The 15,775-nt window shown below is 47.3% G+C and overlaps 1 protein-coding gene across 1 annotated transcript in view; it reads left to right on the top strand.

Moving 5' to 3' along the window:
* Positions 1–8,968: 8,968 nt before the first annotated feature.
* LOC139385701 (transcriptional coactivator YAP1-like) overlaps positions 8,969–15,775 on the top strand; it is a 146,058-nt gene continuing 139,251 nt past the window's right edge. The window contains exons 1-2 of the mRNA XM_071130976.1: positions 8,969–9,629; positions 13,240–13,469. Of these exons, the coding sequence (XP_070987077.1) occupies positions 9,429–9,629; positions 13,240–13,469 (431 nt within the window). The 5' untranslated portion in view covers positions 8,969–9,428. The remainder of the gene's footprint in view (positions 9,630–13,239; positions 13,470–15,775) is intronic.

Below are 15,775 nucleotides of genomic sequence, written 5' to 3'. Positions count from 1 at the left end.
ATAGAACAGAGACAGTTGAGATAAGTCACACCGGTCCAGATGGATTTAGAACAGAGACAGTTGAGATAAGTCACACCGGTCCAGATGGATTTAGAACAGAGACAGTTGAGATAAGTCACACCGGTCCAGATGGATTTAGAACAGAGACAGTTGAGATAAGTCACACCGGTCCAGATGGATTTAGAACAGAGACAGTTGAGATAAGTCACACCGGTCCAGATGGATTTAGAACAGAGACAGTTGAGATAAGTCTCACCGGTCCAGATGGATTTAGAACAGAGACAGTTGAGATAAGTCACACCGGTCCAGATGGATTTAGAACAGAGACAGTTGAGATAAGTCACACCGGTCCAGATGGATTTTGAACAGAGACAGTTGAGATAAGTCACACCGGTCCAGATGGCTATAGAGCAGACAGACAGTTGTTGGACAATTTTAGACAACGAGAGGTGAAGACTCTCTGGTCTAAATTAGTGCACTCTATAGGGAATAGGGTGCTATTTGTGATGCAGTACACGGTGTTGACCAAAGGGCCCCCATACTGGTAGGTGTGTGGTCCCTCTCCTTCCAGCCAGTCAGGCTGAGGCTGCAGAACATCTGAGGAGAAGTCTTGACGTTTGTCCCACATGACAAACTATTGTCTATTTAGTTCACTACTTTGTAGTGCACTCTATAGGGAATAGGGTGCCATTTGGGACTCATTATAGAAGTCTGGAACATGGGAACCCATCTTTACACCAGTGTGTCTGTGTGTCTGAGTGCATTAGCATGATATGAAAACCAAGGCTACCACCAACAAAATGTAAATGCTTTGACTGACGGGGCTTGCAGTTTTATTCTGATGTAGTCGAACCGGGGAAGTGTCCAATCATCGTTGATATACTGCACAAATAATGTGATTTATTAAAGAGTCATCAACAGTCTATATATATGAAGAGTAATCAACAGTCTATATTTAAAGAGTCATCTACAGTCTGAGTCATCAACAGTCTATGAGTCATCAACAGTCTATGAGTCATCAACAGTCTATGAGTCATCAACAGTCTATATTTAAAGAGTCATCTACAGTCTGAGTCATCAACAGTCTATGAGTCATCTACAGTCTATATTTAAAGAGTCATCTACAGTCTATGAGTCATCAACAGTCTATGAGTCATCAACAGTCTATATTTAAAGAGTCATCAACAGTCTATGAGTCATCAACAGTCTATGAGTCATCAACAGTCTATGAGTCATCAACAGTCTATGAGTCATCAACAGTCTATGAGTCATCAACAGTCTATATTTAAAGAGTCATCGACAGTCTATGAGTCATCAACAGTCTATGAGTCATCAACAGTCTATGAGTCATCAACAGTCTATGAGTCATCAACAGTCTATATTTAAAGAGTCATCAACAGTCTATGAGTCATCAACAGTCTATATTTAAAGAGTCATCAACAGTCTATGAGTCATCAACAGTCTATATTTAAAGAGTCATCAACAGTCTATGAGTCATCAACAGTCTATATTTAAAGAGTCATCAACAGTCTATGAGTCATCAACAGTCTATATTTAAAGAGTCAGCAACAGTCTATGAGTCATCAACAGTCTATGAGTCATCTACAGTCTATATATATGAAGAGTCAACAGTCTATATTTAAAGAGTCAACAGTCTATATTTAAAGAGTCAACAGTCTATATATATGAAGAGTCAACAGTCTATATATATGAAGAGTCAACAGTCTATATATATGAAGAGTCAACAGTCTATATATATGAAGAGTCAACAGTCTATTTGTAAAGAGTCATCTACAGTCTGAGTCATCAACAGTCTATGAGTCATCAACAGTCTATATATATATGAAGAGTCAACAGTCTATTTGTAAAGAGTCATCTACAGTCTGAGTCATCAACAGTCTATGAGTCATCAACAGTCTATATATATATGAAGAGTCAACAGTCTATATATATATGAAGAGTCAACAGTCTATATTTAAAGAGTCATCAACAGTCTATGAGTCATCAACAGTCTATATTTAAAGCGTCAGCAGTCTATATATATGAAGAGTCAACAGTCTATATATATGAAGAGGCAACAGTCTATTTGTAAAGAGTCAGGGCGGTATATCTACTACTACTATAGCTCTCTACCTCTTATTTCATCAGAAAATGCATCTGCTTTTGACAGTCCGTCACAACTTCTGAAGAATCAAGGAACGACATGGTAGTAATAAAAAAAACAAAATAAGAACTAGACAAAAATGTATTTGCAAAAGATGAATCAAATGTTCTGCAACTATTAACTGTCTGTGGGAATAAAATAAATAAATAGCAGAGACAGACATAGGAACTGCTCTCTCCCATTCAACAGTTCTTTACAGTGCCTGCAGAGCAATAACAGGGGTTTAAGAAAACTGGCTCTGTGTCCAAAGAGACTGGCTCTTGACAAAATTATTTCTCAATGAAGTATGGAGGCTCATTTGCATAACAATTATGGGAACTGCATGGGACTACTTTTTTTTTTAGCATCAATGTAGATGCCGTCCTGTTGGGGGAGGACGCAGAGAGCTGTGGGTTGGCAGCGCACTACATTGCTGCCAGCCATAAGTTGAGGGACAGTGTCTGACAGACCAATCAACCTGCACATAAACAATATGTACATTGTTACGTCATGCCAATAAAGCAAAATGAATTGAGAGAGAGAGAGAGAGAGGGAGAGAGAGAGAGATGGAGAGAGGGAGAGAGAGAGAGAGATAGAGAGAGAGGTAGAGAGAGAGAGACAGAGAGAGAGAAGGGGAGAGAGAGAGAGAGATAGAGAGAGAGGTAGAGAGAGAGAGACAGAGAGAGAGAGAGGGGGAGAGAGAGAGAGAGGGAGAGAGAGAGAGAGATAGAGAGAGAGACACAGAGAGAGAGGGGGGGAGAGAGAGAGAGATGGAGAGAGGGAGAGAGAGAGAGATAGAGAGAGAGGTAGAGAGAGAGAGACAGAGAGAGAGAGGGGGAGAGAGAGAGAGAGATAGAGAGAGAGGTAGAGAGAGAGAGAGACAGAGGGGGAGAGAGGGGGAGAGAGAGAGAGATAGAGAGAGAGGTAGAGAGAGAGAGACAGAGAGAGAGAGGGGGAGAGAGAGAGAGAGATAGAGAGAGAGGTAGAGAGAGAGAGACAGAGAGAGAGAGGGGAAGAGAGGGGGAGAGAGGGGGAGAGAGAAAGAGAGAGAGATGTTTTGTTAATTATAATGACTGACTGGACAACTTCAAGTGCAGTTTGTGATTATTTGATGTGATGAGATTAAATTAATTTGTGAATGTTATTAGCTGCTCATTAGCAATTGTCCCGTTGTTTTTTCTTCTTGGAAAATGTTGTATAAATAGCATCCTACATTTTGGAGCTGTGATGGCAGGGTACAGTGTTTAGTATGTACAGGGTTGGAGCTGTGATGGCAGGGTACAGTGTTTAGTATGTACAGGGTTGGAGCTGTGATGGCAGGGTACAGTGTTTAGTATGTACAGGGTTGGAGCTGTGATGGCAGGGTACAGTGTTTAGTATGTACAGGGTTGGAGCTGTGATGACAGGGTACAGTGTTTAGTATGTACAGGGTTGGAGCTGTGATGGCAGGGTACAGTGTTTAGTATGTACAGGGTTGGAGCTGTGATGGCAGGGTACAGTGTTTAGTATGTACAGGGTTGGAGCTGTGATGGCAGGGTACAGTGTTTAGTATGTACAGGGTTGGAGCTGTGATGGCAGGGTACAGTGTTTAGTATGTACAGGGTTGGAGCTGTGATGGCAGGGTACAGTGTTTAGTATGTACAGGGTTGGAGCTGTGATGGCAGGGTACAGTGTTTAGTATGTACAGGGTTGGAGCTGTGATGGCAGGGTACAGGGTTTAGTATGTACAGGGTTGGAGCTGTGATGGCAGGGTACAGTGTTTAGTATGTACAGGGTTGGAGCTGTGATGGCAGGGTACAGTGTTTAGTATGTACAGGGTTGGAGCTGTGATGGCAGGGTACAGTGTTTAGTATGTACAGGGTTGGAGCTGTGATGGCAGGGTACAGGGTTTAGTATGTACAGGGTTGGAGCTGTGATGGCAGGGTACAGTGTTTAGTATGTACAGGGTTGGAGCTGTGATGGCAGGGTACAGGGTATGTACAGGGTTGGAGCTGTGATGGCAGGGTACAGTGGAGCAGGGTTGGAGCTGTGATGGCAGGGTACAGTGTTTAGTATGTACAGGGTTGGAGCTGTGATGGCAGGGTACAGTGTTTAGTATGTACAGGGTTGGAGCTGTGATGGCAGGGTACAGTGTTTAGTATGTACAGGGTTGGAGCTGTGATGGCAGGGTACAGTGTTTAGTATGTACAGGGTTGGAGCTGTGATGGCAGGGTACAGTGTTTAGTATGTACAGGGTTGGAGCTGTGATGGCAGGGTACAGGGTTTAGTATGTACAGGGTTGGAGCTGTGATGGCAGGGTACAGTGTTTAGTATGTACAGGGTTGGAGCTGTGATGGCAGGGTACAGTGTTTAGTATGTACAGGGTTGGAGCTGTGATGGCAGGGTACAGTGTTTAGTATGTACAGGGTTGGAGCTGTGATGGCAGGGTACAGTGTTTAGTATGTACAGGGTTGGAGCTGTGATGGCAGGGTACAGTGTTTAGTATGTACAGGGTTGGAGCTGTGATGGCAGGGTACAGTGTTTAGTATGTACAGGGTTGGAGCTGTGATGGCAGGGTACAGTGTTTAGTATGTACAGGGTTGGAGCTGTGATGGCAGGGTACAGTGTTTAGTATGTACAGGGTTGGAGCTGTGATGGCAGGGTACAGTGTTTAGTATGTACAGGGTTGGAGCTGTGATGGCAGGGTACAGTGTTTAGTATGTACAGGGTTGGAGCTGTGATGGCAGGGTACAGTGTTTAGTATGTACAGGGTTGGAGCTGTGATGGCAGGGTACAGTGTTTAGTATGTACAGGGTTGGAGCTGTGATGGCAGGGTACAGTGTTTAGTATGTACAGGGTTGGAGCTGTGATGGCAGGGTACAGTGTTTAGTATGTACAGGGTTGGAGCTGTGATGGCAGGGTACAGTGTTTAGTATGTACAGGGTTGGAGCTGTGATGGCAGGGTACAGGGTTTAGTATGTACAGGGTTGGAGCTGTGATGGCAGGGTACAGTGTTTAGTATGTACAGGGTTGGAGCTGTGATGGCAGGGTACAGTGTTTAGTATGTACAGGGTTGGAGCTGTGATGACAGGGTACAGTGTTTAGTATGTACAGGGTTGGAGCTGTGATGGCAGGGTACAGTGTTTAGTATGTACAGGGTTGGAGCTGTGATGGCAGGGTACAGTGTTTAGTATGTACAGGGTTGGAGCTGTGATGGCAGGGTACAGTGTTTAGTATGTACAGGGTTGGAGCTGTGATGACAGGGTACAGTGTTTAGTATGTACAGGGTTGGAGCTGTGATGGCAGGGTACAGTGTTTAGTATGTACAGGGTTGGAGCTGTGATGGCAGGGTACAGTGTTTAGTATGTACAGGGTTGGAGCTGTGATGGCAGGGTACAGTGTTTAGTATGTACAGGGTTGGAGCTGTGATGGCAGGGTACAGTGTTTAGTATGTACAGGGTTGGAGCTGTGATGGCAGGGTACAGTGTTTAGTATGTACAGGGTTGGAGCTTTGATGGCAGGTTACAGTGTTTAGTATGTACAGGGTTGGAGCTGTGATGGCAGGGTACAGTGTTTAGTATGTACAGGGTTGGAGCTGTGATGGCAGGGTACAGTGTTTAGTATGTACAGGGTTGGAGCTGTGATGGCAGGGTACAGTGTTTAGTATGTACAGGGTTGGAGCTGTGATGGCAGGGTACAGGGTTTAGTATGTACAGGGTTGGAGCTGTGATGGCAGGGTACAGTGTTTAGTATGTACAGGGTTGGAGCTGTGATGGCAGGGTACAGTGTTTAGTATGTACAGGGTTGGAGCTGTGATGGCAGGGTGCAGTGTTTAGTATGTACAGGGTTGGAGCTGTGATGGCAGGGTACAGTGTTTAGTATGTACAGGGTTGGAGCTGTGATGGCAGGGTACAGTGTTTAGTATGTACAGGGTTGGAGCTGTGATGACAGGGTACAGTGTTTAGTATGTACAGGGTTGGAGCTGTGATGGCAGGGTACAGTGTTTAGTATGTACAGGGTTGGAGCTGTGATGGCAGGGTACAGTGTTTAGTATGTACAGGGTTGGAGCTGTGATGGCAGGGTACAGTGTTTAGTATGTACAGGGTTGGAGCTGTGATGGCAGGGTACAGTGTTTAGTATGTACAGGGTTGGAGCTGTGATGGCAGGGTACAGTGTTTAGTATGTACAGGGTTGGAGCTTTGATGGCAGGTTACAGTGTTTAGTATGTACAGGGTTGGAGCTGTGATGGCAGGGTACAGTGTTTAGTATGTACAGGGTTGGAGCTGTGATGGCAGGGTACAGTGTTTAGTATGTACAGGGTTGGAGCTGTGATGGCAGGGTACAGTGTTTAGTATGTACAGGGTTGGAGCTGTGATGGCAGGGTACAGGGTTTAGTATGTACAGGGTTGGAGCTGTGATGGCAGGGTACAGTGTTTAGTATGTACAGGGTTGGAGCTGTGATGGCAGGGTACAGTGTTTAGTATGTACAGGGTTGGAGCTGTGATGGCAGGGTGCAGTGTTTAGTATGTACAGGGTTGGAGCTGTGATGGCAGGGTACAGTGTTTAGTATGTACAGGGTTGGAGCTGTGATGGCAGGGTACAGTGTTTAGTATGTACAGGGTTGGAGCTGTGATGGCAGGGTACAGTGTTTAGTATGTACAGGGTTGGAGCTGTGATGGCAGGGTACAGTGTTTAGTATGTACAGGGTTGGAGCTGTGATGGCAGGGTACAGTGTTTAGTATGTACAGGGTTGGAGCTGTGATGGCAGGGTACAGGGTTTAGTATGTACAGGGTTGGAGCTGTGATGGCAGGGTACAGTGTTTAGTATGTACAGGGTTGGAGCTGTGATGGCAGGGTACAGTGTTTAGTATGTACAGGGTTGGAGCTGTGATGGCAGGGTACAGTGTTTAGTATGTACAGGGTTGGAGCTGTGATGGCAGGGTACAGTGTTTAGTATGTACAGGGTTGGAGCTGTGATGGCAGGGTACAGGGTTTAGTATGTACAGGGTTGGAGCTGTGATGGCAGGGTACAGTGTTTAGTATGTACAGGGTTGGAGCTGTGATGGCAGGGTACAGTGTTTAGTATGTACAGGGTTGGAGCTGTGATGGCAGGGTACAGTGTTTAGTATGTACAGGGTTGGAGCTGTGATGGCAGGGTACAGTGTTTAGTATGTACAGGGTTGGAGCTGTGATGGCAGGGTACAGTGTTTAGTATGTACAGGGTTGGAGCTGTGATGGCAGGGTACAGTGTTTAGTATGTACAGGGTTGGAGCTGTGATGGCAGGGTACAGTGTTTAGTATGTACAGGGTTGGAGCTGTGATGGCAGGGTACAGGGTTTAGTATGTACAGGGTTGGAGCTGTGATGGCAGGGTACAGGGTTTAGTATGTACAGGGTTGGAGCTGTGATGGCAGGGTACAGGGTTTAGTATGTACAGGGTTGGAGCTGTGATACAGTGAAAATCTTAGGCTCCAACATGCAGGACTAAGTCAAAAATAAATAAATCACAATATATATATATAATGAAAATGGTAATAAACCCCCCAATAGAAATAGCAGTATATAGTATATAATGACTGTAGTGGTGATGCCTACATGTCTTTGGAGGTGAAGGCAGACTAAATACTGTTGAGTGCAATCTAATGTTGGCAATGTGTTGTTGTTCTGTCACACAACACAATGCCACAGATGTCTCAAGCTTTGAGGGAGCAGTTTGGCATGCTGACTGCAGGAATGTCCACCAGAGCTGTTGCTCTCTACCGTAAACATTGTTTTAGAGAATTTGCTAGTACACCCAACTGGCCTCACAAACGCAGACCATGTGTATGGTGTCGTGTGGGCGAGCGGTTTGCTCATTTCAACGTTGTGAACAGAGTGCCCCATAGTGGCGGTGGGGTTATGGTATGGGGCAGACATAAGCTACGGACAACGAACACAATCGCATTTTATTAATGGTAATTGTAATGCACAGAGATAACGTGATGAGATCCTGAGGACCATTGTCGTGCCATTCATCCACCGCCATCACCTCATGTTTCAGCATGATAATATACGGCCCCATGTCATCGAATCTATACACAATTCCTGGAAGCTGAAAATGTCCCAGTTCATCCATGGCCTGTATACTCAGACATGTCATCCGTTGAGCATGTTTGGGATGCTCTGGATCGACGTGTACCACAGAGTGTTCCAGTTCCCGCCAATATCTAGCAACTTCACACAGCCATTGAGGAGGAGTGGGACAACATTCCATAGACCACAATCAACAGCCTGATCAACTCTATGCAAAAGAGATGAGGCTCCTGAGTTGCGCAGCGGTCTAAGGCACTGCATCTCAGTGTAAGAGGTGTCACTACAGTCCCTGGTTCAAATCCAGGCTGTGATTGGGAGTCCCATAGGACGTGGCCGAGGTAGGCCGTCATTGTAAATATGAATTTGTTCTCAACTGACTTAAAATAAACATGTGTCACTGTATGAGGTGGTCACAACAGATACGGAGGAGTTTTCTGATCCACAACCTTTTTGACTAACAGTATTTCCAGTCATGTGAAATCGATAGATTAGGTCCTAATTTATTTATTTCAATTGACTGATTTCCTTAGATGAACTGTAACTCAGCAACATATTTGAAATTGTTGCATGGTTGCGTGTATATTTTTTTCAGTATAATTAAAATAACTTTTCCCACACCAAAGCACTTGAAGTTTGTGTAAAATATAAAGCTGTTTTAATGTAATATTGCGGTCGAGGAAGTTCTGTGCGTGTCTCTAAAGGAACTTGTCGTTCCAGATAACGCGGCCAGGCTCCGCCCGGTCTGAGGCTCAGATCACATGAGTCAGAGTTTAGACCCAAGTCAGACTCAACTTTACAACACTGACACGGCTGGGATTTGCAATGTGCGCTGTCACTCGTTTTTTAGGGAAAAATCTGAAAAACTTTCGAGGGTAAATCTGTGCAGTAATTTGACTTTAGCCAGGTAAAGGTTCAACTTTTTCTCTGTGTGTAAAAGTTACAGATACAGTTGAGTAGATATGCGCGTTGTTATATTTTACAGTGTGTTCTCCCGAAACATCAGAAAGAAGTGTACAGTTGGTGGTGACTGCGATAGCTAACCCTGCTGCTGGGAGAACATAACTTCATCAAATTTACTTTTGGACTCACTTTGATTTAACTTTCGATGATCGAGGTTTCGAGTTTCGCTCTCCGAAAAAACTGATTTTTTTTTGTCTCTTTGGGTTGAGTCTTTTTAAACATATATTTTTTTCTCGGGTAAATCGTTTTTTTGTATATTTTTTGTTGGAATAAACATGGATCCGAGCCAGCACAACCCCCCGGCCGGTCACCAGATAATCCACGTCCGTGGAGACTCCGAGACGGACCTGGAGGCCCTTTTCAACGCTGTTATGAACCCGAAAAATACCATCGTCCCCCCCTCCGTCCCTATGAGGATGAGAAAGCTTCCAGATTCCTTCTTCAAACCGCCAGAGCCAAAGTCCCACTCCAGACAAGTAAGACGAGAGAGACCACCCTCACACACAGCCCAGATACAAAGCCCCCAGACACTTCACCAACTATACAGAGAACAATCCGTTGTGTTCTTTTACTTTTACCCACGCATGTTACTAGTCGACTGTGTCCCAACACGTTCATTACATTACATTAGAAGGGATCTTCTGTTGTCTAAATCAAGATGAATCAACTGAAGCAGCTTCACTTTTTCAGGAGTTTTCTAAGTGTTAGGCATATTAACTAGTATTACCTGCGTGCTATTACTATAGTTAATGTAAGTTATTCCAAACGTTTCAGTTACAGATACATCTTATGTAGGCTTGATATAATGCAGTTTATTGTATTTCCGAAAAGTATTATTTAATGAATACACCAAGATGAACATAATATTCGTTTTAAGATTGATATAAAGTTGTTAGGTTTGTAAATCGAGGAATGGACTGCAGCGTGAGGCCCTATGCTTGTAACAGGTCAGTTTAGTTAAACAATGCATGCCCTTTAATGTTAGTAAAAAGCTTAGGAAATCATGTGGTGGAATCACTCGTAGCCCATTTACACTTTTTAACCCTTTCGGTTTCCGATCTTTAATGAGTGAGTTGAGCCAACCGTGCGCATGCGCGGTTTGACGGTGGCATGGACGTGTCGGAGTATGCGCTTTCAGGACTTCCAAAGTTGTTGTCCCTGCTGCATCAGCCCTCTTGTCTTCTCCAGGTTTTATAAGCCGAGCAGTGAGACGAGGCCTTCTTATTATCATAATGTTTGCTTCATTCAAGTTTATGAACAGAAAAGTTTGTTCTTATTGCATGGAACAACAACCAATGTATTTCTTTATTAAACTCAACTCGTTATAAAACTTGACTATAATTAATTATATTAATTACTTTGAATAGTGCGGAACATGATTGAACAACATTTAATTAGGTGTTTTGTATGAAAACTTTCCATCAGTAATCTGGGTGACTCATGCACAAGTTAGTGAATCACTTTCCTGACTCCCCTCTCCTACTCTCCTCCTCTTCCCCGACTCCCCTCTCCTACTCTCCTCCTCTTCCCTGACTCCCCTCTCCTACTCCTCCTCTTCCCTGACTCCCCTCTCCTACTCTCCTCCTCTTCCCCGACTCCCCTCTCCTACTCTCCTCCTCTTCCCTGACTCCCCTCTCCTACTCTCCTCCTCTTCCCTGACTCCCCTCTCCTACTCCTCCTCTTCCCTGACTCCCCTCTCCTACTCTCCTCCTCTTCCCTGACTCCCCTCTCCTACTCTCCTCCTCTTCCCTGACTCCCCTCTCCTACTCCTCCTCTTCCCTGACTCCCCTCTCCTACTCCTCCTCTTCCCTGACTCCCCTCTCCTACTCCTCCTCTTCCCTGACTCCCCTCTCCTACTCTCCTCTTCCCTGACTCCCCTCTCCTACTCTCCTCCTCTTCCCTGACTCCCCTCTCCTACTCTCCTCCTCTTCCCTGACTCCCCTCTCCTACTCCTCCTCTTCCCTGACTCCCCTCTCCTACTCTCCTCCTCTTCCCTGACTCCCCTCTCCTACTCTCCTCCTCTTCCCTGACTCCCCTCTCCTACTCTCCCCCTCTTCCCTGACTCCCCTCTCCTACTCCTCCTCTTCCCTGACTCCCCTCTCCTACTCTCCTCCTCTTCCCTGACTCCCCTCTCCTCCTCTTCCCTGACTCCCCTCTCCTACTCTCCTCCTCTTCCCTGACTCCCCTCTCCTACTCCTCCTCTTCCCTGACTCCCCTCTCCTACTCTCCTCCTCTTCCCTGACTCCCCTCTCCTACTCCTCCTCTTCCCTGACTCCCCTCTCCTACTCTCCTCCTCTTCCTTGACTCCCCTCTCCTACTCCTCCTCTGCCCTGACTCCCCTCTCCTACTCTCCTCCTCTTCCCTGACTCCCCTCTCCTACTCTCCTCCTCTTCCCTGACTCCCCTCTCCTACTCTCCTCCTCTTCCCTGACTCCCCTCTCCTACTCTCCTCCTCTTCCCTGACTCCCCTCTCCTACTCCTCCTCTTCCCTGACTCCCCTCTCCTACTCTCCTCCTCTTCCCTGACTCCCCTCTCCTACTCCTCCTCTTCCCTGACTCCCCTCTCCTACTCTCCTCCTCTTCCTTGACTCCCCTATCCTACTCTCCCCCTCTTCCCTGACTCCCCTCTCCTACTCTCCCCCTCTTCCCTGACTCCCCTCTCCTACTCTCCTCCTCTTCCCTGACTCCCCTATCCTACTCTCCCCCTCTTCCCTGACTCCCCTATCCTACTCTCCTCCTCTTCCCTGACTCCCCTCTCCTACTCTCCCCCTCTTCCTTGACTCCCCTATCCTACTCTCCCCCTCTTCCCTGACTCCCCTCTCCTACTCCTCCTCTTCCCTGACTCCCCTCTCCTACTCTCCTCCTCTTCCCTGACTCCCCTCTCCTACTCTCCTCCTCTTCCCTGACTCCCCTCTCCTACTCTCCCCCTCTTCCCTGACTCCCCTCTCCTACTCTCCTCCTCTTCCCTGACTCCCCTCTCCTACTCTCCTCCTCTTCCCTGACTCCCCTCTCCTACTCTTCTCCTCTTCCCTGACTCCCCTCTCCTACTCCTCCTCTTCCCTGACTCCCCTCTCCTACTCTCCTCTTCCCTGACTCCCCTCTCCTACTCTCCTCCTCTTCCCTGACTCCCCTCTCCTACTCCTCCTCTTCCCTGACTCCCCTCTCCTACTCTCCTCCTCTTCCCTGACTCCCCTCTCCTACTCCTCCTCTTCCCTGACTCGCCTCTACTCCTTTTCCCTGACTCCCCTCTCCTACTCCTCCTCTTCCCTGACTCCCCTCTCCTCCTCTTCCCTGACTCCCCTCTCCTACTCTCCTCCTCTTCCCTGACTCCCCTCTCCTACTCTCCTCCTCTTCCCTGACTCCCCTCTCCTACTCCTCCTCTTCCCTGACTCCCCTCTCCTACTCTCCTCCTCTTCCCTGACTCCCCTCTCCTACTCCTCCTCTTCCCTGACTCCCCTCTCCTACTGCTCCTCTTCCCTGACTCCCCTCTCCTACTCTCCTCCTCTTCCCTGACTCCCGTCTCCTACTCTCCTCCTCTTCCCTGACTCCCCTCTCCTACTCTCCTCCTCGTCCCTGACTCCCCTCTCCTACTGCTCCTCTTCCCTGACTCCCCTCTCCTACTACTCCTCTTCCCTGACTCCCCTCTCCTACTCTACTCTTCCCTGACTCCCCTCTCCTACTCCTCCCCTTCTCTGACTCCCCTCTCCTACTCCTCCTCTTCCCTGACTCCCCTCTCCTACTCTACTCTTCCCTGACTCCCCTCTCCTACTCCTACTCTTCCCTGACTCCCCTCTCCTACTGCTCCTCTTCCCTGACTCCCCTCTCCTACTGCTCCTCTTCCCTGACTCCCCTCTCCTACTGCTCCTCTTCCCTGACTCCCCTCTCCTACTCTCCTCCTCTTCCTTGACTCCCCTCTCCTACTGCTCCTCTTCCCTGACTCCCCTCTCCTACTGCTCCTCTTCCCTGACTCCCCTCTCCTACTGCTCCTCTTCCCTGACTCCCCTCTCCTACTCTACTCTTCCCTGACTCCCCTCTCCTACTCCTCCTCTCTCTCTCTCCTCCTCTCTCTTCCTCCTCTCTCCGCCCAGACCAGCACAGACGCAGGTACAGCCGGTGCCATCGCCCCCCACCACGTGCGTGCCCACTCGTCCCCTGCCTCCCTACAGCTAGTGGCAGTGTCTCCCCTGTTGGGCATGGTCCCTGCTGGCGCTCCCCCATCACACCTCCGACAGTCGTCTTATGAGATCCCAGAGGACATGCCCCTGCCCCCGGGCTGGGAGATGGCCAAGACCCCCTCTGGACAAAGATACTTCCTCAAGTAAGTTTAATAGAACCTTATGTATGTTAACTCTCTATACCTTTTTAATAATGCTATTATTAAGATCCAATAACAGCCCTATGGGCCCTGATCAAAGGTAGTGCACTTTTGAAACATATGTGTCTGGGGATCAGGTTACATCAGGAACATAGTGTCTGGAGATCAGGTTACAGCTGGAACTTAGTGTCTGGGGATCAGGTTACAGCTGGAACATAGTGTCTGGGGATCAGGTTACAGCTGGAACATAGTGTCTGGGGATCAGGTTACAGCTGGAACGTAGTGTCTGGAGATCAGGTTACAGCTGGTACATAGTGTCTGGGGATCAGGTTACAGCTGGAACGTAGTGTCTGAGGATCAGGTTACAGCTGGAACGTAGTGTCTGGAGATCAGGTTACAGCTGGAACATAGTGTCTGGAGATCAGGTTACAGCTGGAACATAGTGTCTGGAGATCAGGTTACATCAGGAACATAGTGTCTGAGGATCAGGTTACAGCTGGAACATAGTGTCTGGGGATCAGGTTACAGCTGGTACATAGTGTCCGGAGGTCAGGTTACAGCTGGAACGTAGTGTCTGGGGATCAGGTTACAGCTGGAACGTAGTGTCTGGAGATCAGGTTACAGCTGGAACGTAGTGTCTGGGGATCAGGTTACAGCAGGAACATAGTGTCTGGGGATCAGGTTACAGCAGGAACATAGTGTCTGGGGATCAGGTTACAGCTGGTACATAGTGTCTGGAGATCAGGTTACAGCTGGAACGTAGTGTCTGGGGATCAGGTTATCAGGTTACAGCCGGAACATAGTGTCTGGGGATCAGGTTACAGCTGGAACATAGTGTCTGGGGATCAGGTTACAGCAGGAACATAGTGTCTGGGGATCAGGTTACAGCTGGAACGTAGTGTCTGGGGATCAGGTTACAGCTGGAACATAGTGTCTGGGGATCAGGTTACAGCAGGAACATAGTGTTTGGGGATCAGGTTACAGCTGGAACGTAGTGTCTGGGGATCAGGTTACAGCTGGAACATAGTGTCTGGGGATCAGGTTACAGCAGGAACGATGTGTCTGGGGATCAGGTTACAGCAGGAACGATGTGTCTGGGGATCAGGTTACAGCTGGTACATAGTGTCTGGGGATCAGGTTACAGCTGGTACATAGTGTCTTGGGATCAGGTTACAGCTGGTACATAGTGTCTGGGGATCAGGTTACAGCTGCTACATAGTGTCTGGGGATCAGGTTACAGCTGGTACATAGTGTCTGGGGATCAGGTTACAGCTGGTACATAGTGTCTGGGGATCAGGTTACAGCTGGTACATAGTGTCTGGGGATCAGGTTACAGCAGAAACATAGTGTCTTGGGATCAGGTTACAGCTGGTACATAGTGTCTGGGGATCAGGTTACAGCTGGTACATAGTGTCTTGGGATCAGGTTACAGCTGGTACATAGTGTCTGGGGATCAGGTTACAGCTGGAACATAGTGTCTGGAGATCAGGTTACAGCAGGAACGTAGTGTCTTGGGATCAGGTTACAGCTGGTACATAGTGTCTGGGGATCAGGTTACAGCTGGTACATAGTGTCTGGGGATCAGGTTACAGCTGGAACATAGTGTCTGGAGATCAGGTTACAGCAGGAACGTAGTGTCTGGGGATCAGGTTACAGCTGGTACATAGTGTCTGGGGATCAGGTTACAGCTGGAACGTAGTGTCTGGGGATCAGGTTACAGCTGGAATGCAATTTTATTTGTCACATACACATGGTTAGCAGATGTTAATGCGAGTGTAGTGAAATGCTTGTGCTTCTAGTTCTGACAATGCAGTAATAACCAACAAGTAATCTAACCTAACAATTCCACATCTACTACCTTATACACACAAGTGTAAAGGGATAAAGAATATGTACGCAAAGATATATGAATGAGTGATGGTACAGAACGGCATAAGCAAGATGCAGTAGGTGGTATAGAGTACAGTATATGCATATGAGATGAGTAATGTAGGGTATGTAAACATTATATAAAGTAGCATTGTTTAAAGTGGCTAGTGATACATTTTTACATGTATTGCAGAAGCCACTCAATGTTAGTGGTGGCTGTTTAACAGTCTGATGGCCTTGAGATAGAAACTGTTTTTCAGTCTCTCGGTCCCTGCTTTGATGCACCTGTACTGACCTCGCCTTCTGGATGATAGCGGGGTGAACAGGCAGTGGCTCGGGTGGTTGATGTCCTTGATGATCTTTATGGCCTTCCTGTGACATCGGGTGGTGTAGGTGTCCTGGAGGACAGGTAGTTTGCCCCTGGTGATGCGTTGTGCAGA

Source organism: Oncorhynchus clarkii, chromosome 27 (genome assembly GCF_045791955.1).
Source record: "Oncorhynchus clarkii lewisi isolate Uvic-CL-2024 chromosome 27, UVic_Ocla_1.0, whole genome shotgun sequence".
Lineage (NCBI taxonomy): Eukaryota > Metazoa > Chordata > Actinopteri > Salmoniformes > Salmonidae > Oncorhynchus > Oncorhynchus clarkii.
This window is presented reverse-complemented; position numbering and strand designations above follow the sequence as displayed.